The sequence below is a fragment of the Brassica rapa genome, chromosome A08 (assembly GCF_000309985.2).
Source record: "Brassica rapa cultivar Chiifu-401-42 chromosome A08, CAAS_Brap_v3.01, whole genome shotgun sequence".
NCBI lineage: Eukaryota > Viridiplantae > Streptophyta > Magnoliopsida > Brassicales > Brassicaceae > Brassica > Brassica rapa.
In genome coordinates this window covers 7,920,122-7,939,616 of record NC_024802.2, presented here as the reverse complement: position 1 = coordinate 7,939,616, position 19,495 = coordinate 7,920,122, and the positions used below count along the sequence as shown (strand labels likewise).

The 19,495-nt window shown below is 36.8% G+C and overlaps 2 protein-coding genes across 2 annotated transcripts; one reads left to right on the top strand and one right to left on the bottom strand.

Moving 5' to 3' along the window:
- Positions 1–12,677: 12,677 nt before the first annotated feature.
- LOC117127496 (zinc finger BED domain-containing protein RICESLEEPER 2-like) lies at positions 12,678–14,902 on the top strand. The gene is made up of 5 exons (XM_033278036.1): positions 12,678–12,818; positions 12,917–14,266; positions 14,431–14,569; positions 14,667–14,752; positions 14,882–14,902. Exons 1-5 carry the CDS (start codon positions 12,678–12,680, stop codon positions 14,900–14,902), a joined length of 1,737 nt encoding a protein of 578 aa, XP_033133927.1.
- Positions 14,903–16,274: 1,372 nt separating this feature from the next.
- Positions 16,275–16,973, bottom strand: LOC103863684. The gene has a single exon (XM_009141436.2). It carries the CDS (start codon positions 16,971–16,973, stop codon positions 16,275–16,277), a length of 699 nt encoding a protein of 232 aa, XP_009139684.2.
- Between the last annotated feature and the right edge of the window lie 2,522 nt (positions 16,974–19,495).

Genomic DNA, 19,495 nt, shown 5'->3' with positions numbered 1-19,495 from the left:
ATCACTTCGAATCCTTTTAACCTTCTGAGAAAACTGTCTTTCGATCATTGTGATGAAGTTTCGAATTTGCAGTGGCGCCATTGCTTTATCAGCAAGAAGATACAACCATACAGCTCGAGAATGATCATCTACGATTGTTAGAAAATATTTGGATCCACAGAAAGCTGTTGTGCGATATGGACCCCATAAATCACAGTGAATCAAATCAAAATTATCTTTTGCATTATTCAAACTGTCTGGAAAACACTGCCGAGTTTGCTTAGCTCGAAAACAGACATCACAATTCTTAATAGAAAGCTCATTATTACTACTACTAGACGATCTCCGAACTCCAGGTATGCATTCTGTTACTTGAAGAGACGGATGACCCATCCGATTATGCCACAAAACCAAATCCTTGCAAACTTCAGTATGTAGGGAAGTCGCGATCTCTACTCCTTGAAACCGGTACAACCCCTCTCCCTCTCGTTCACCCGCTCCAATCAGCATCCTCGTTGCTCGGTCCTGCAAAACCATGAGTTTATCAGTCACTTGTCCGACCAAATAATTATCTGTCACGAGTTGTCCAAGCGAAATCAAATTTGTATGAAATCCATCGACATAGTAAACATTCTGTAATGACAGTTGAGATGTCAAGCGAACTGTTCCCTGTTTGAGGGTCATGACATCGGCTCCTGCAGGCAACATAACTGACACTGGCGTAATGTCCCGAATGTCCTCGAGCAAGTCTAACCGGCCAGTCATGTGGTGAGTTGCTCCAGTATCAAGTATCCAAAATATATCATTACTCTTACCACTCAAGTTCGTTGCGGATTGTCCCGCACTGATGAGTTTTTGAATCGCAACCCACTGGTCGTCTGAAAGTCCTATCAATCCCTGACGTTCACGGTCCGTTATTTCACTAGTCGAACCAGCAGTAGCCGTGTTCACTTGTGCCGCATTAGCTCTGGAAAGACCACCACGACCCCGACCAGCTGATGAAGGAGCACGATAGTCCGACCGGTTTTTGTTCCTTTCACCCCACCATTCAGGAAACCCAATCACTTTAAAACATGCAGCAGCTTCATGTCCTGCTTTTCCACACATCGAGCACTGTTTGGACCAGTCCCGACTTCCTTGTCCTCCACGATTCGTAGAGGAGTCACTCGAGCTCGGTTTCGAGCGCTCTCTTGTGTATACTGTCCCGGGTCTCCGATTGGAGGCAGTCTGAGCCGTGAAGCTCATCACCGGATTATCAGCTGTAGTGTTCGAGCGCAAGGTTTCATTCTGAGACACTGTCTGATATACGCTGTCTAGGTCCGGTAGAGGTGTGATCGCACATATCTGTGAGCGGATCACCCCATGAACAGAGTCATCTAACCCTGACAAGAAATCATGTACTCGCAATATCTCTCTCTCCTTCTCATGTGCCGAATTCAGATCACATTCACACTTGTTACATGTGCAAACTTTAGACTTCGTACACTCCGCAATACCATCCCATAACTTAGTTAGACGACCGAAGTAATCGTCCACAGTCGATCCGTTTTGCTTACATGTAGCAAGCGAGTTTCGAAGTTGCTGTAGTCTTGCTCCGCTTTTGAGAGAGAATCTCTTCTTGATTATGTCCCACAGATCTTTAGCTATCTCTCGTGTAGATATGGAAGATCTCAACTTGGGATCAATAGTTTGCTTGATCCACCCTACCAAGAGATGGTTATTTGCAGTCCAATCTTCAAGATAAGGTGAGTCAGCAGCTGGTTTCGGGAGACTTCCATCAAGGAAGCCAAACTTCTTTCTGGAACTAAGCGCCATACGTAGATTCACAGCCCACTCATCATAGTTGAGACCGTTGAGCAGAGGGTGAGAGATGACTGCACCCGGATTGTCGTTAGCACTTAGATCATATGGAGTTATAGTCTTGTACTTCGGGTTGTTATTTGTTGTGAGCGCCATTACTCTGTTTTGTTGAGTGAAAACAGAGCACCAGAGTTTTCAATCGTCTGTTACGTCTCCCTTGCGATTGCAAGAAGATTTAGTGAAGATCGGAATCGAAAAACTAACAAGAGTTTGTGTTTCTAGGTTCAAGCTCTGATACCATGACAAATTAGGTTTTGATAATCTTCTTTCTTATTCATATGGCGTTAACTAGCCCTCACATATATACTCATACAATCCCGACCTTATAGGAAACTTTACATAACCGAATATATGGCCAAATCATATTTATGGGATCTTAACATATCCCAACACAAACTGGTTCCATTTTTAAGTAACTCACCAGATTTTGACACCGCCAATCAAAGGGCAACAAACTCTGCCGGACAGCAGGAACAGAACACAGTAATGATCCGAAGGCTCCGGTGAGGCATAAGCAATTGAACAAAAGGGAAAGAGCGGCTACTTAGCCTTTTTTTTTTTTTTTGACAGCAAACATTTACAGACTCATATTGACCCTGTAAACCAAATTGGTAACTCTGCATCCATGTGAACGACGAAAGACGGTTGTTTCCTAGCACTCCGTGCTAAGCTATCCGCCCGTAGGTTCTCCGTCCGTGGTACATGAACGATGTCTGAGTTGAAAAAACTTCTTCTCAAAAGCTTTATGTCCTCCAGGTAACTTCCAAATGCTGGCCATTCTTCTGGTTCCGAAACCATCTTCACCAATTGAGAACAATCCGTTGCAACGTAACCTGAAACTGTCTTAAATTCTTCATACATTCCATTGCCCAAATTAATGCCTCCACCTCCGAATGGAGAGGTGAAAGACATGCCCTTACATTCCTGGCCCCTAGTAAACCATCAAATCCTGGTAAAGTGCTATACCAGCCTTGTCCTGAAAATAATTCCTTATCCTTCCATGAACCATCTATGAAGCACCATCGTCCTAAGTTCGGTTCTGTGGATCTGTTCTGGACCTGATGTTCCCTCATTTGATTCTTGGCTACCTGTGCCTCAGCCCACAGTGTCGATTCCAATTCTGCTATTTTCAATGTATCCGTTGGGTCAATATCCAGATTGCTAAACACTTTGTTGTTCCGACCTTTCCATATATACCATAATATCCATGCAAACTGGTGGTCATCCATCTTTGGATTGACTCTCCAGAATAAATAATCCATATTGGCGAAAAAAGAACTACTAGGGAAAATATTGGGATTCGATGGTATCTTAGATAAAGCCCAGACTTGACGTGCTGGAGGACATTCAAAAAACACATGGTTGATTGATTCCTCCGGGTCTCCACAGCGAGCACAACATATATCTCCTTGTATTCCCCTAGTTTGTAGATTTTTCATCACCGCTATACATCCTGAGATAATTTGCCATAAGAAATGTTGGATCTTCGGGGGACACCTCACTTTCCAGCAGAAAGCTTTTAATATATCCACCGTAGGTCCAATCAAATCTGGTGGTTTTTCCCTGTCAGGATAGACTCGTTCCACTTGATAGCCCGATTGAACCGAGTATTTCCCATTTTTTGTGAAATGCCATCCATTTCTATCTTCCATCGTAATTCTACTTAAAGGTATACTTTCTATGAGTTTTACATCATTAGGATCCACCAAAGCCCTGATTGCCTGTAAATTCCATGTTCGGGATTCCGATATAATAAGAGAATCCACTGTGAGGTCTGGGTAACTGTTTTGAAGGTTTTTGTTTGCTGGTCTCGGGCGAGTGGCTGGGATCCAAGGATCATTCCATACTGAAATAGATGAACCTGTTCCCACCCTTTTAATTAGTCCTTTACAAACCAAAGATCTAGCAGAAATCATACTCCTCCAGCCATATGACGGAGAGTATGAACGGATCGGTTCCAGGGGTGAAGCATTCCTGTAGTACCGTCCTTTGAAAACTCTTGAAAAAAGAGTATTTGGCTTCTCAATCAGCCTCCATAATTGCTTTCCAAGCATCGCCGTATTAAAATCCATCAGATCCTTAAAGCCTAGTCCACCATTATCTTTAGGATCACATAATTTATCCCAAGATTTCCAATGCATGCCTTTTGTGTTTCCTCCTGGACTCCACCAAAACTTAGCTACTGCACTAGTTAACTTTTTCACTGTAGCCTTTGGTAACCGATAAACAGACATCACATGGTTTGGTAATGCCGTAACTACCGATTTGATAATCACCTCTTTCCCTCCTTTAGTAAAGAAACGGAAGGTCCATCCATTAACCCTATTATTCAAACGCTCTTGTACAAAGCCAAAAACTTGTACTTTGGATCCTCCAAGGCTTTCTGGTAAACCTAGATAAGATCCCATTCCTCCTGTATTCTGAATGCCCAAAATATCTCTCAATTCTTGACGGTTGGATTCTTCAATTTTATGTCCAAATTGAATTGAGGATTTCTGAAAATTAATTTGTTGTCCTGAGACCGTTTCATATTCCTTTAGAATCCTGAGAATGGTTTGACATTCCTCCTTATTTGCCTTACAAAAAAAAAGGCTGTCATCTGCAAATAGCAAATGCGAAATTGCTGGACAAGCCCGTGCTACCTTCAAACCAGTTAATTGTTTCATTCTTTCCGCCTTCTTAATATTTACAATTAATGCCTCAGTGCACATGATAAATAAATAAGGAGACAAAGGGTCTCCTTGCCGCAATCCCCGCTGGGGAGTAATGAGACCTCGTGGCTGCCCATTGAGAAGCACCCTATATTGAACTGACGATATACACTCCAACATTATATTAATCCATCGAATATCAAAACCCATTTTGTGCAGAAGAGCCCCAATAAAACTCCATTCTATCCTATCATACGCCTTGCTCATATCTGTTTTGATCGCCATAAACTTGTTTTGGCAAGACTTATTGGTTCTCAATCCATGAAACATTTCCTGCGCAATAAGAATATTATCCGATATTAACCTGCCTGCCACAAAAGCCGATTGTGTCTCCGAGATTAGTCTTGGTAGATAAATTTTTAATCTTTGACACAAAACCTTTGAGATGATCTTATATCCAACATTACACAGGCTAATCGGCCTAAGCTCTGTCATCCTTGTAGGTCTCTCCGTTTTCGGAATCATACAAATATTAGTAATATTTAATCGAGGATCCATTTCTCCTGTAACCAGAAAATTATTAACCATTTCCACCACATCTTCCTTAATAACATGCCAGGAATGTTGAAAAAAGAGAGCTGTCATTCCATCCGGCCCTGGCGCTTTCTCCGGATGCATCATAAATAGAGCTTGCCGAACCTCTTCCTCCGTTGCTACTCTTAATAAAGTTTGATTCATTTGAGGAGAAATAGATGGAACTATCTCCTCCAAAAAACTATCAAATTCCGTTGGGCTAGTAGTACGAAACAAATCATCAAAATAATCAACCGCCACCTTCTCAACTCCGTTCTCCTCTGTTACCCAATTCCCCCTTTCGTCATGTAGGCCCACAATTTTATTGCGAATCCTACGTTGCTTTGTTAAGGCATGATAAAACTTAGTATTAAGATCCCCCGATGAATACCACATATTTCGGCTTTTCTGGTGCCAATATTCCTCCTCATCCTTATAAGCCTCTTGTAACTTTTTGGAAACCTCAAGAATCTCCTCTTGTGTTCTATTATTATCCATTTGAACTTCTTCCAGTGCTTGTTGAAGATCTTTAATTTTGTCCTTCCCATATGGTTGGTTATCTTTTCGCCATGAAGATATTTCATGGCGGCACTTGGTAATTTTTGTAACTATATCCACCCTTTGTTCTCCTTGATTTTCTGTCCAGCCTGCCACTATTGATTCCATAAGACCCTCCTGTCCAACCCATCTCTTATCAAATCTAAATTGTCCCTTCCTCTTTTGTGATAGATTATCCTCCAGCACAGCGACTACAGGACGATGATCAGAACCTACCATCTTTAGGTACTCTGTATAAGAGCATGGAAAAAGTGTATGCCATTCCTCATTTGCCAATGCTCGATCCAGTCGACATCTGACCATCACTGCTCCTTTTCCCTTACCCCTCCTTCCTTGCCAAGATAATTTATTACCTCGAGCCGGAAATTCCAGTAAACCACTATTTCTTATCATGTTGTTAAAAGGAATGAAGGAAGTTGTACATCTTAGGGCTCCCCCATCCTTTTCATGATTCCCCGTAATCTCATTAAGATCGCCAATAATAAACCATGGATCAGATCGTGATAAACCAAACCGAGTTAGTCTCTCCCATACATGTTCTCTTAATTCTTGTACTGGATCTCCATATACAAAAGTAAGGAAAACTTGCTTTCCTTTGACCACCGCCTCGATGTCTATCATCCTATTACTAGAATATAAGATTTTAACTTGATATTCATTGTTATAGAAAAGAGCTAAACCACCACTCCTCCCATTAGGGTCCACAGTAACCAAATAATCATATCCAAAGTGTGTCTGAACCCCTTGAACGAATTCAAAATCCTGTTTCGTTTCAGATAAAAATAAAAATTCTGGTTTATGTTTATGCCAAATCTCCCGAAGATAACTTATTGTCCAATGACTTCCTAGTCCTCTAACATTCCAACTTAGTATCTTCATATATAAAAAATTTGAAATGGTCTATCGAGCCATAGAATACAGGTTTAATGAGACCCAATAATATTCTAACATCAATACCCCACCACCACCATATCAGAGCCACATCCACGTATTGGCCCACAGATCCTCTTCCTACAATCCTTCTTTGTAACCTGTGGAATTTTACCCACAGATTGTCCACTCTCCTCGACTCCTGCCATGTAAGGACAAAGTGTCTACGAACATATACAAGCTGAAACAAAACTCCGTTTATGGTTACAGATATCTCCCTCTTCCATTGTCCACATACCATTGATTCCATATTACAAAGCGGCTACTTAGCCTACAAAGCTGTTGTTCCACTTTTATAGGATATACTAAGTGTTTTCTTGCATTATCTAAGGTAATAATTTATTTCAAATTTAAATTATATTTAAAATAAAATTTTATTATAATTTAGATTGAGAAATTCTCTATGATAGACATAAAATTTTTTTTTGTCACAAATATAGATCTTAAAAATAAAAATGATCAAAATAAACTTAAATGTTTTATCAAAAGAAGTAAATACACTAGAACCTCTATAAATTAATACTCGATAAAATAATAATCTCTATAAATTAATAAATTTCACCGGTTCCAACTTGGATATGACACAAATCGATAAAATAATAAAATAATAATATTTTTAAAACTCTCATGTAAATATATAGTCCCATTAAAATCATAAATTAATAATCTATCTATATATTGTTTTTATAAAAGTACAAACTAAACATTATATTATTGCTTTTATATTGACAATGAAAATACCTCGATTTTTCTTAATATTTCAATATATTTTGATAATATTTAGTGAAATTATATTGAAAACCAAATAACAATTTTATGAAACATAAAAATATAGACCAAATAAGATAATAAAACACTATAAAAGTCAAATTTCTAAAATTTAAATAATTTATATACGGTAAAATCAAATATTTTCTTATTTTATAAATTAAAATATTTAAGAATAGAAAATAATCTAAAAATAAAACTTTTGTAAATTAATATCTCTATAAATTAAGAAAATTTTAAAGTCTCAACATTATTAATTTATAGAAGTTTTACTGTATACACTTATACCCTTAGGGTTAATTAATATAGACATTAGGGCTTAGAGTTAAGAGGATGTGGTTTAGGGTTTAGGGTTTAAGGTTTAGGGTTTAGACTTTAGGGTTTAGGGTTTAAAATTGAGGAGTGGGGTTTTGGGGATAGGATTTCAAATTTAAAAAAATTAAAAAAATCAAAGTTTTCAAAATAAAAAATGCTATTTTGGTCATTTATGTTTTTGAAATCTATTTTTGTGACAAAAATTTAGAAAAGTCTATTTGAGAGAATTCCCATTTAGATTTGTTTATTTTACCCATATTTCAATCGGGGTTCTTTAAAAAATGACTCAAAATTTCAAGTTAAACACAAAATAACCTATGTTTTTTTTGAAACTTTGTTTTGTCCTATTCACCCTAGAAGTTCTAGTTATTCAAGAAAATGCCATTACTTTTTTTTTTTTTTTTTTTGACTATAAGGCTTTTAGCTTATCATCTTCACCAAATGTTTACAACTTTGCCATTGACATCAATACCTCAACCACCATGAACTACCAAATTGAAAGTGTTAATGCCCTAAAGTTTCAATTTTTCTTACCCTTTCACATTTCCTATCCACACAAACCACATATCGTACATTTTCTTTCAAACCTCATAAAAAAAAACTGAAGATTTTGATTACAAATTATGTAAGGTTCATAAGCTCACGATTCTGGGTGGTTAACGAGTAGGTAGCTGTTGTGGTGAAGTTTTGGGTGATTGGAGAAACCACGCAAGTCATCACACGAGTTCAAAGTATGAAATCGCAAACAACATTTTATTTTTCAGATCTGTTTGGCGAAGAAGACTTCTTTAGAAGTCTTCTTCATCGAAAAGGCTTCTTTAGAAATCTTCTGATCAATGCATATGTTAGTTTTGCAATTGACCTTTAGTGTTTTTTTAATAGAAGACTTCCCTAGAAGTCTTCTAACTTTCCTTTGTAAACAAATTTGTTTGAAATTTCCAGAGAAGACTTCTTGGAAGTCTTCTCGGATAAACATGTTACTTTTAAATTTGACCAAAATTGGTAAGAAATTTGGCTTTTTGTAGAAGCCTTCCTGGAGAAAACTTATACAGAAGTCTTCTGAAAGTCTTCCCTAAGTCTTCTCAATCCCGAAAGATGTCGTCTACGTGGGTTACTTTTGCAATTGAAAAATAATAGTAAAACATTTAATATCAATGAGAAGAGAAGACTTCTTTTCTCAAGTTTAATTTTGGGTTTTGGTCAAATTTTTGCCCGCGAGAGAAGACTTCTAGAGAAGTCATCCGACGAAAGAAGTCTTCTCTCGAAAAGTCAAATTTAGTCAATTGCAAAAGTAACCCAGCAGACTTCTTGCGACATTGAGAAGACTTCCGGAAGATTTAGAGAAGACTTTTTTTGAAGTATTCTTCAGGTAGACTTTTCTAAAAGTCTTCTACAAAAAGTCAAAATTCTTACTAACTTTGGTCAAATTCAAAAGTAACATGTTTATCCGAGAAGACTTCTTAAAGAAGTCTTCTCTGGGAATTTCGAAAAAAATTTAATTTCAAAAGTAAGCCAATATTTATAAAGGAAGACTTCCGAAGATGTCTTTTGTAGAGTAGACTTCTTAAGAAGTCTTCCTTCGTAAATTTGCAACTGTAAAAATGACCTCAATAGAAGACTTCTTTTGAAGTCTACACAGAGTCGACTTCTTTTGAAGTCTACACATAGTAGACTTTTTTTGAAGTCTTCCGTGGATGACTTCAAAAGAAGTCTTCTACGTAAGTCTTTAATAAACTTCAAATTTATTCAAAATTAAATTGAATTTTTAATATCTTTTTGCTAATTCATGTTTATTAGTCAATATGGGACTACTGAATCGAATTTATACCTTAATTGGTGATAATTATGAAGTTACAAATATTGATGTTTAATAATGTTTCTAGCTAAACGGAGAAGTCTTCTGTAAGTCTTCCTCATAGAAGATTTCATAAGAAGTCTTCTTCGATGATTTAGTTTTATTAAGTTGATGTTCTGTGTTTGTGTTGTCTTCCTCATAAGATACAATTTTTAACTTCCATGAGATTTAAAATTTCAACTTTCACTAAAAATTCAATTTTGATCTTTTGTGAATTTGCTAAGGTTTCTTGAGAAGTCTTCTTTCTTAGTTTTAACAAATTTTACTAAGTTTTTGTGTTGTTGTGCTTTGTTATATGTGGGTAGAATGATTAAAATATTTTTTGGTATGTTGCATCGATAACTTTAATGAAATCAATTACTTTTGGCAAAACATGAACATATTTACCATTCTTTTGATTAACATCTCTTAAAGTTTACAAAAAATTCACAACTAAAATATTACACATACAAATCATAAAAAGACCATAAACAAAATTATTACACAACTAGATATTATTCCTCAACATAGAAAAGCTTGGACTCCACTTAACATCATCTCTTTGTACCACTTTGGGTAGAAGACTTTCTGAAGACTTCGTGGGAAGTCTTCTAGCATAAAATACATTAGAAGATTTCCCAAGAAGTCTTCCGAGAGTCTTTCAAGAATTATCCCAGAAGTCTTCCAAAATCTGTCTCAGATCTGAAAAACCTGCATATTCAAAAGCATTCAAATGACTTCAAAGAGAAGACTTCAAAAATAAATTTTTAGATAATAAACAAAACAATCACATTAGGTTGGATCTATAATTTTTAGAATCTAATAAATAAAACACACAAAATACATATCATAATTTATACCACTTTAGGCAGAAGATTTTGGATGACTTCCTCAATACTTCGTGGAAAGTCTTCTAGCATAAAATGCATTAGAAGACTTTCTAAGAAGGCTTCTGAGAACTCTTCCGAGGGTCTTCTGAGAGTCTTCTGAGAAGTCTTTCAAAGTCTCTCAGATCTGGAAAACCTGCAAATTCAAAAACATTCAAATGACTTCAAAACATAGAAAAACTTCAAAAATGAAAATTTTATGCCTACAAAATAAACAAAACAGCTACACTATGTTGAATCTATAGCTTTTTATAATCTAACATATAAACAGACACATAAATTCATATCCAAGATATCTACCTTTGAAAGAGTGAAAGATGAGAATCATGTAATGAAAAACCTGCAAAAAGAAGATAAATTAGTGAGAAGACATAAGAAAAAGTGAGAAATGGATATAAAGTTTGGTGTTTTGATGTTCAAAGAGATTAGAGAGAGATTGGAAAGTTTTAGAGAGAGAAACATTACATTTTCGTTGCAGTCATTTGAGAGGAAGAAAAATAATGTGTAAATTTTCTTTATATATGAAGACAAAAGTTCCAATTAGGTTAAATATTTTCGATCCAGTAGACTTCTAGAAGACTTATCGAAGACTCATGGAAGACTTATGTAAGACTCATGGAAGACTCATGGAAGACTTATTTATTTTTAGTGTGGACCCCTTTTGTCTTTTTATAAAATGGAGTTAATATTGCGTATGGTGGTGGGTCAATGACAAACGCAAAACCAGTGTCCATCATTCCAAACCTTTGTTAATCGGTCAATCATGTTGCTCGGACTGTGTTCGTACAAATTCTGATTTCCTGTGAAGACAATTAATCTTAGGATAACTAAGAAAACAATCTAGAAAAAGTTTAACTTCAAACAAATTACAACAAAGAAATGGTACATTACTTTCTTAAAAACAAGCCAAATGTCTTTCCCCCTCAGAAAACAGATTAAATCACCTCTTTGCATCTTCTAACATTCTTTTGATGTTGGTTGATACACTTTTTATTAGGCCTCAGTCCACATTGGTGAATTTTTTATGATGAGGTTTCCATTGACAGTACTATTACCATATCCATTGTCTCAGCCTTTTTTTTTAAAGACCATTTTGAAACAGAGAAACAAATAAATCCATCTCACGCTTGTTCAAACACAGACCAATCTCCACACCAGCAGCCTCGTCCCTCCTCTCAAACAGTCTAGTTCCGGTCAATAGACACAGTCTCACAGCTAACCGGTTTCCCCCACCCAAAATCCGACTCTTATAACCCAAACCGGTTCGATGGTTAGGTGAAATCAGCTGCGTACAAGAACCAAACCGCGTACCCTCCACGCGTTTTCACCAAAACATGACCAAAGAATGTCGACAAGTGAAGAAGCTCGAGGTGAGACCGAGCTGACTCGTTTTTAGCTCGCTCCTTGAGTTTGTGACGTTCTCCCGAGTCAACTCGAGTGTGATCCGGATAGGGATGTTAATATGGGTTTAGGTTCGCGGGTTTTTAATGGGTTCTGAAAAAATAAATGTACATTTAGATCTATTTAGCTAGTCGTATTTTAAATGGATAACCCTCTTAAGACCCATTTATTAAATGAGTTTTCACTAAAATAAACGGGAACCGTTTAACCCATTAATGTTTTTCTTTGTATTTTAAACGTTGTCGTTTGGTTAAGGCTTAAGGGCCTTAAGTTTTTTTTTTCCCTTTTCATCGTCTCCTTTGTCGATCAAATCGCCTCCGATCTCCACCGCCTCTCAACTTCTGAAACTTCCGCTGAAGCGTAATCTCCACCGCTTCAACTTCTGAAACCGATCGTCTCCGATCAAGTTCCAATCAAGTTCCGTTTCTGAAACCCACTCCCAACTCTAGATCAGTAACTACTCTCTTGTCCTTCGATTCCTATTGTTCATATAAATTGATTTGTTTTTGAACTTGATTTCATTAGCAAAATTGCATATTTCTCTAAATTAAGCAAACCCATGAGAAAAAAATTGCATATTGTTCACATAAATTGCATATAATATTTGTTATGTATCACTGTATGGATTACACTTTGTGCCTGTGTAATCATCTGCAATCATATAAAAGTTTCGTGTATCGCTTTGCTCCATTTGTCTTTGATTCAAATGTTAGTTTTGATTGTGATTGGTTTTAAGGATGGTCTCGAGGAGAATGAGGATTCTCTGATGGATGTATAGATTTGCTTGAGCTGAGCTGAGCTGAGGAACTATGTGATCTTGTATCAGTTTTATTGTGATTTGGTTTAAGTATGGTCTCGAGTTATCTTCAATCATATGTTTATAGAGTTCTGGAGGATTTAGTGTTGGCTTTTAATTACAGGATGGATGAGCTTATAGACATGAATGAAGAAGATGCTCTAGCTGAGATAAATTTGGAAGCTACACAACTAGAAGAACAGCAAAGTGAAACACATTCTGGGGAATCAGCTCAAGCTCCACACAAGAGACGTAAAACATCACGGGTTTGGGAAGATTTGTATCAGTGGGGGTAGAAAATGATGGCAAAGAAAGGGCCAGATGCTTGCATTGTTGTATGAAGTTGGTGACACGTAATGAAAAGAATGTGAGCTGTGGAACTCATCATCTACAACGCCACTTGGAAGATAAGAAGGCATATGATCAGAAGAGAGATTGTGAGATGGTTAGTGAGGTAATCATTTATCATGATCTTCCGTTCAGATACGTAGAATACGAGAAGGTTAGACAACGAGACAAGTATCTGAATCTAGAGTGTCAGACCATTTGTACACAAACGGCTGCAGCAGATGTTTATAAGAGGTATGAAGTAGAAAAGGAAGAGCTGAAGAAAGTGTTTGCTAGACATACTGCTCGGGTTTGCTTTACTTCTGATCTTTGGACATCTCGCCCTTATAGCATGGGATACATATGTCTTACTGTCCACTTCATAGATGATGGCTGGAACTTGCAAAGTAAAATTTTTGCTTTATGCGATTTGAAGCCTCCACACACAGGAGAAGAGATTGCTAACAAGATTCTGGAGTGTATGATGGAATGGGGTTTAGAGAAGAAGGTATTCTCTATTACCTTAGACAATGCTAATAATAACGACAGTATGCAGAGGATCCTCAAGGGACAGTTTCAGATGATGAGTGGTTATGGCTTATTGTTGGATGGCAAGTATTTACATGTGAGATGTTGTGCGCACATCCTGAACTTGATAGTGAAAGAAGGCTTGGAATTAGCAAAAGATCTTTTGCATAACATCAGGGAAAGTGTGAGGTATGTGAAAGCATCTCAGACAAGAATTCAAGCCTTTGCAGCATGTGTAGAGCAAGTGGGGATTCTTGGTGGATCTGGTTTATCACTTGACGTTTATACCAGGAGGAACTCTACTTATGAAATGCTCATTAGAGCGTTAAAGTTTAGGGAAGCATTTAAAAGCTTGGAGGCTTTTGACAGGCACTACAAATGGCTACCTTCTGAAAGAGAGTGGGATCGTGGGCAAAAAATAAGTGAGTTGCTGAAACCTTTCAGTCAAATTACTACTCTCTTTTCAGGGTCAAAGTACCCAACATCTACTGTGTACTTCACAGAAATTTGGAAGATTGAGTTATTGCTGAAGTATTTTGCGAGTTGTGATGATTATGATTTGAAGCAGGTGGCTAAGGAAATGCAAGTTAAATTTGCTAAGTACTGGGAAGATTACAGCATCATTTTGGCTATGGGGGCAATTTTAGATCCAAGGCTGAATTTGGAAGTTCTTGAGAAAGCTTATGAGAGAGTGGATCCTTCTAATTTTAGTTTAAAAACTGAAGAGCTGAGGACTAATTTGACTAAACTTTATAAAGAGTATCAAGCTAGGACTTGGGGCAGTTGTTCTGGTACTTCATCTACACCAACTCCACATGATCTAGTTACTGAATCACCTCTTGAAGATGATTTAGACAATGTAAGTTTCAAGCATCTTTACTCTTATTTTGCATTTACTTGGCTGTCATTATTACTTCTTCTAACTAACATTATAATATATTACATGATCTCTTTGAATTGGAAAGAAACCTTGGGAGTAATGTAGGAAACACAAGAACACATTTAGATGTGTATCTGGATTAGAAGAGGCTAGATAGAAGGTCTTTTCGCAATTTGGATGTTTTAAGCTATTGGAGAGAAAACCAAGCTCGATTTGGTGATTTGGCGATGATGGCACGTGATATACTGAGTATCCCTATCACCACAGTAGCATCTGAATCAGGTTTCAGTATTGGAGCTCGGGTGTTAACTCCATACCGAAGTCGCTTGCTTCCCAAGAATGTCAAGGCTTTACTCTGTACTCGTAACTGGTACAATAGAAGATGTTGATGATATGTGCAACGAAGATGCTAGGAAGAATACAAGTACTTCTGGAGTCGAGGGTTCAAGATCAGAAGATTCAAATGTACGTTGAACATTTGAGGTAATATCATTGGTTCTTATCTTCGAGAAACTTGTTACTTGTGTATGGGTTGTTTTCATTATCTTTTAAAAAATTCTGGTGATTTGAGTGATATGGGTTTGGTGGCTATAGGGAGAGGGTGTGAGAATGTGACAGTGAAGGGGCTGAAAACAATGGTTACACACTTACACTGCTTAGGATCTCTTGCTTATATTGACTGATGTTAGAATCTTTTTCTTATATTGATTGTGTTTGGTCTTTAAGTTGGTAGATGACAGAAGACGTAGTAAAGTAGATTTGGGGCTTGTTAGGCTTGTCTTTTGTTGTTTTTTTGTTTCTTGTAAGAGTCGTTTTGGGTCACTAGACACAAGTTCATAACACAAGACAAGACACATCTTCCTCTGTAGCAAAACCTTACATTGTTTCTTTACTTTGTAGGAAGTAGGGAAGGTACTTCCAAGTGTACCCCCACCTGATCCCAAGCGGCAGCTCAGAGTCAGACGAACAAGCTCTGTTCTCAAAACTATGTTTTTTGTTTCGATTTTGTTTACATTCGGTAGACTTTCTTTGGCTTGGAGAAGTTCTGTTAGTTTTCTTTAAAACATTATGGGTTGTTTTAGTACAACAACAATCATTTTCTTGAATGTTAATTATAAATTTGAGAGGTTCAACAGGAGAAGAATACAAACAATACTTTGTAGATAGTGTGTAGAGGTTTAACATTTTACATTTATCTAGAGTTCACATCAACATCACTTATTGATAAATAATTTATTTAATATTTGATACAAAGCAAGCAAGAATACATATCAAAAGTTATTGATATATAATTTATTTAGAGTTCATAAAGTTACAAAAATGAAAAAATGGAAATTATCTTTGAAAACCGTTTTACAAACATAATTAAAACAAAAAAAATAAATAAAAGAATATGATTAAATGGGTTTAAATTGGTACATGTAAATTTTGCGGGTTTTAAATGGGTACCCCTAATAAGCCTATTTTTAAAGAATTAAACGCTCAGGTGCTCCTGCCCGAAAAAAATGATCTGAGATACTCCTGCCCGAAACTGACCGGATTTTGAATTTAATATATCTTTAATTAAATCAGAAAATTTATTAAAAGACCACAGAGCCAACAGAAACTTACATAATTACAACCCAACCAGGGCCATTTCGTGGACCATCTAGACCCGATCCATAAATTCGGATCTATTTCGCCTTAACTTCCGAAACCTTTATATGACTTAGTGTAATTGTAAACTTTGGTATAACTGTGTAGCGTAATAAAACCTGAACAAATAAATACTGTCCCAGTTACAAAGTTATGCTAAATTGAACTAAATCGCACATTGAGTACTCCACATTTAGATTGCAATTTATTATTACGTTATTGTTCGGCCACATGTGTTGTTATTGATATATTTAGTGAAGTTCAAATAAAAAGATTAGTTTATAGATATAACTAGAGTAATTACATAATGTTTATAGATAGAACTAGAGAAATAACAGCATAACAGTAAAACTTATAAAACTAACTTTACAATTCGCCATGTGCGAGCAGTCAAGTGTATTTGGAAGCAGAAGTCATACGCTGCACAATTCCAGAAACAACGATCGCATTTCCACCGTGATCGTGATCCATCTAGGGAGACTTCAAACTCTGGAGGGTCTATGTGGGAACACCAGCAATCACATGGCACATTAGGATCTATCCTTTCAGCCATAGATAGAAACATGCCAGGTTTATCGTAATCCCAATGGCCTGAGAGTTGCCAACTATAGATGATTTGAAACATCTTATCAACATGTTGACGAGTAAAGGCAGGGTAGTTGTGAACAATTCCCCTCTGATCAACGCTAAAGGCTAAGTTCATCATTCCATCAACATACTGGGCCAACTCGCATCCTCTCTCACCAGCAAGATGGATTTTTTCCCATCCTTCATCAACTAAATAGAGGATGAAGAACTCATACATACCTCTCAAGTATATGGCCTCTGGATTACCCGAACGGTAGCATTTAAGCCTGAATGTTCGAACATCACTGACCTCGTCTACCCAGTCATTCAGGTAAATGAGATTGGCCGATCTGTAGAAGTGATCTTCTCTTCCAACTTCGTTGAACCCGGGAAAAGCAATCCTTGCAGAACCAAAATCCCGGATATTCATCGTTGCTACCGTAGAGAGAATCTTATGAAGCATTGAAGGAGGGAGAGAATCCATGTCTAAATCTGATAAAAGAAAAAATGTTATTGTGTGAGAGAGATGAGGGAAATTGTAGAGATTCGAAATTGTATGTAATTGTAGAGTGTAATTGTAGAAGTGATAAACCATTTATAGGTGATTTGATGGACTCCTCGAGAAGACATGACTTCTGTGACACGCCTTTTGAATAACAGTCGCGTCTGTTGGAATTGAAACTTTGTAAAACTATAATTTATTAAGATATATCTAACTATATTTAATGAAGTTGAACAGTGGCGTGTCCATTTAAACTATAAAAAACTTAACGAAATTTAGATATTATATCGTTTTATTTTTTTTAAATATGGTCAGTTTCCAGATTGATTTGATGAGTATTATTACTTGATTGACTCGAGACTCCCCCGAGATTAAACCATTTCTCTCCCCGAGAAAGCATAACTACTTCAACTTATCTAACACGCTTTCTGACTGCAACAGTCGCCTCTCCAGAATTTTAACATACATAAATATGTATAAGTAAGTGAAACTCGTGGAGATCACGGGCTAAATTTATGAAACTAAGCAAAACGTAACAATTTAGATTGTATGAAAATTTGAAACTATACAAAACTTAACGAAATTTAGATATTATATCGTTTAATTTTTTAAAATATGGTCAGTTTCCAAAATGTATAAGTTAGTGAATATATTTAGAGTTCATATATTTAATGAAAGCAACTACCAGTGTAGGAGATAATCAATGAAAAGGATAATATTAATTTTGAGAAAAAACCTGTAATTTAATGAACTATTAGAATCTACTACTCCTATTTTTGCCCGAGGTTGAAAGACTCGTGGAACGAACACGACATTTGATAGTCTCGTCGAAAGGAAAACACGTCCCCACGACTTCTCTTGTGAAAAAGTCTCTTTTAATAATCATTACACTTCCGAGTATCATTTATACGCTACATCTCTTGCATTTAAGAGAATTCTGCATTTAAACACTCACTGTTACTCCATCTCCTCTCTCATCTCTTCTCTCATCTCTGCGAATACTCCATCTCTTCTCTCATCTCTCAACAAACACAAGATGGCAGAGTACGATAAGCTTTCCGAGGTTACTTATAACCCGGCGGTCAGGGCTTGGCGTTTCAGAGTGAAACTACACAGGATCTACCCTTTCTATTCCTGTGTTACCAACAGTGGGTCTTACTATAACTATATCCTCGCAGATGAAGATGTAAATGTATATCATCATCTCTCAATTGTGTAATAAACATATAACCGTCAGAAATAAAAACTTGATCCTTGTAACATGTAATAAACATGATCTTTGTACTTTATTTTTGTAGGGATACAAGATGGAGATGAACACTTATGGGAATTATAAAAATTTTAGAGGTCTTGAGAAGGAAGAGGGAAGATGGGTGAAAATCTTTGTGGTAGATGTTGAACGGGCCTACCCATGTTTCAAGACAACTAGGTCTCCGTTCAGACTAATTGCTTCGCGCCTTACGCAAGTCTGCATCATCGAACCTCTGAACAATCGCCTTTTCTTTGATTTCAAAAGCATCCATGCAATCCCTCGCATGCACTGGCGTGACCTCAAATATCCCATAGGTAAGTGAAACGAACAAATTTAGGAATGGTAATCACAACTGATTTAGGAATGGTTTAGGAATGGTAATCACAACTGATTTAGGAATGGTAATCTCAACAGTCGCATGGCTTGGTTTCAGACCTTTGTATAACTCTGTAGATGTAAGTGAAACTAAGTGAAACGAACTGATTTAGTTGAGTAACACTTATATGGTAGATACAATGGGAGTGGTCTTCAACACGGAAGCCCATCTCGATGCCCCTTCAGGACCAAGGATGGAGTTTTACATAAGGGACAACATGTGAGTATAAAGTAACATATGATCCAAGCAAAATTATATATATATATATATATATATATATATATATATATATTGTAGCTGACGCACTTTTTCTTTATTCTGAATAGTGACCATCAGATAAGATGTGTGGTGACCGGCACTCAGGCAGTTGCCTTCCGGGATGGTCTTGATGACATGAGTGGTGGGGGTCGTAGACAGGTGATTGTGGTCCTTAAGATGTGGAGAGTCTGTGAATCTACGAGTAAGTGTTGTTTCTGTGTCTAGTTTTAAATGTGATAGTTGAGTAGAACTTTTGCTAAAATCAAGACCATGCAGATTATTTTGGTCCTGATGATATATGGCTTCAGACCGAAGGTGGATTTGCGGACTTCAGGTTCAATCCGCGTTTGCCAGAGGTCGAAGAATTCAGGCAGTCTGTACTAAACAGCGACCCTTATGTTCAGAAATATGGGGTTGAGGGTCTCGTGTAAAAGTTTAATGTCGGTGAAACTTTGTTTAAATATCGGTACAACTATGTGTTAATGTAGGTGAAACTATCTCTATTGTCGGTACAACTTTGTTCACTCTATTGTTCAATTTTCCAACTTTATAGTTTCACTTAGTCAATTTTCCAACTTTTCGTTTCACTTAATCTCACCTGTTTCAACTTTTGGTTTC

Coding starts and splice junctions, on each gene's coding strand:
- LOC117127496 (XM_033278036.1), top strand. CDS start 12,678: ATGGATGAGCTTATAGACATGAATGAAGAAGATGCTCTAGCTGAGATA. Junction 12,819..12,916: donor AGAGACGTAAAACATCACGG/GTTTGGGAAGAT, acceptor CGTAATGAAAAG/AATGTGAGCTGTGGAACTCA. Junction 14,753..14,881: donor CAAGATCAGAAGATTCAAAT/GTACGTTGAACA, acceptor TGGTGGCTATAG/GGAGAGGGTGTGAGAATGTG.
- LOC103863684 (XM_009141436.2), bottom strand. CDS start 16,973: ATGGATTCTCTCCCTCCTTCAATGCTTCATAAGATTCTCTCTACGGTA.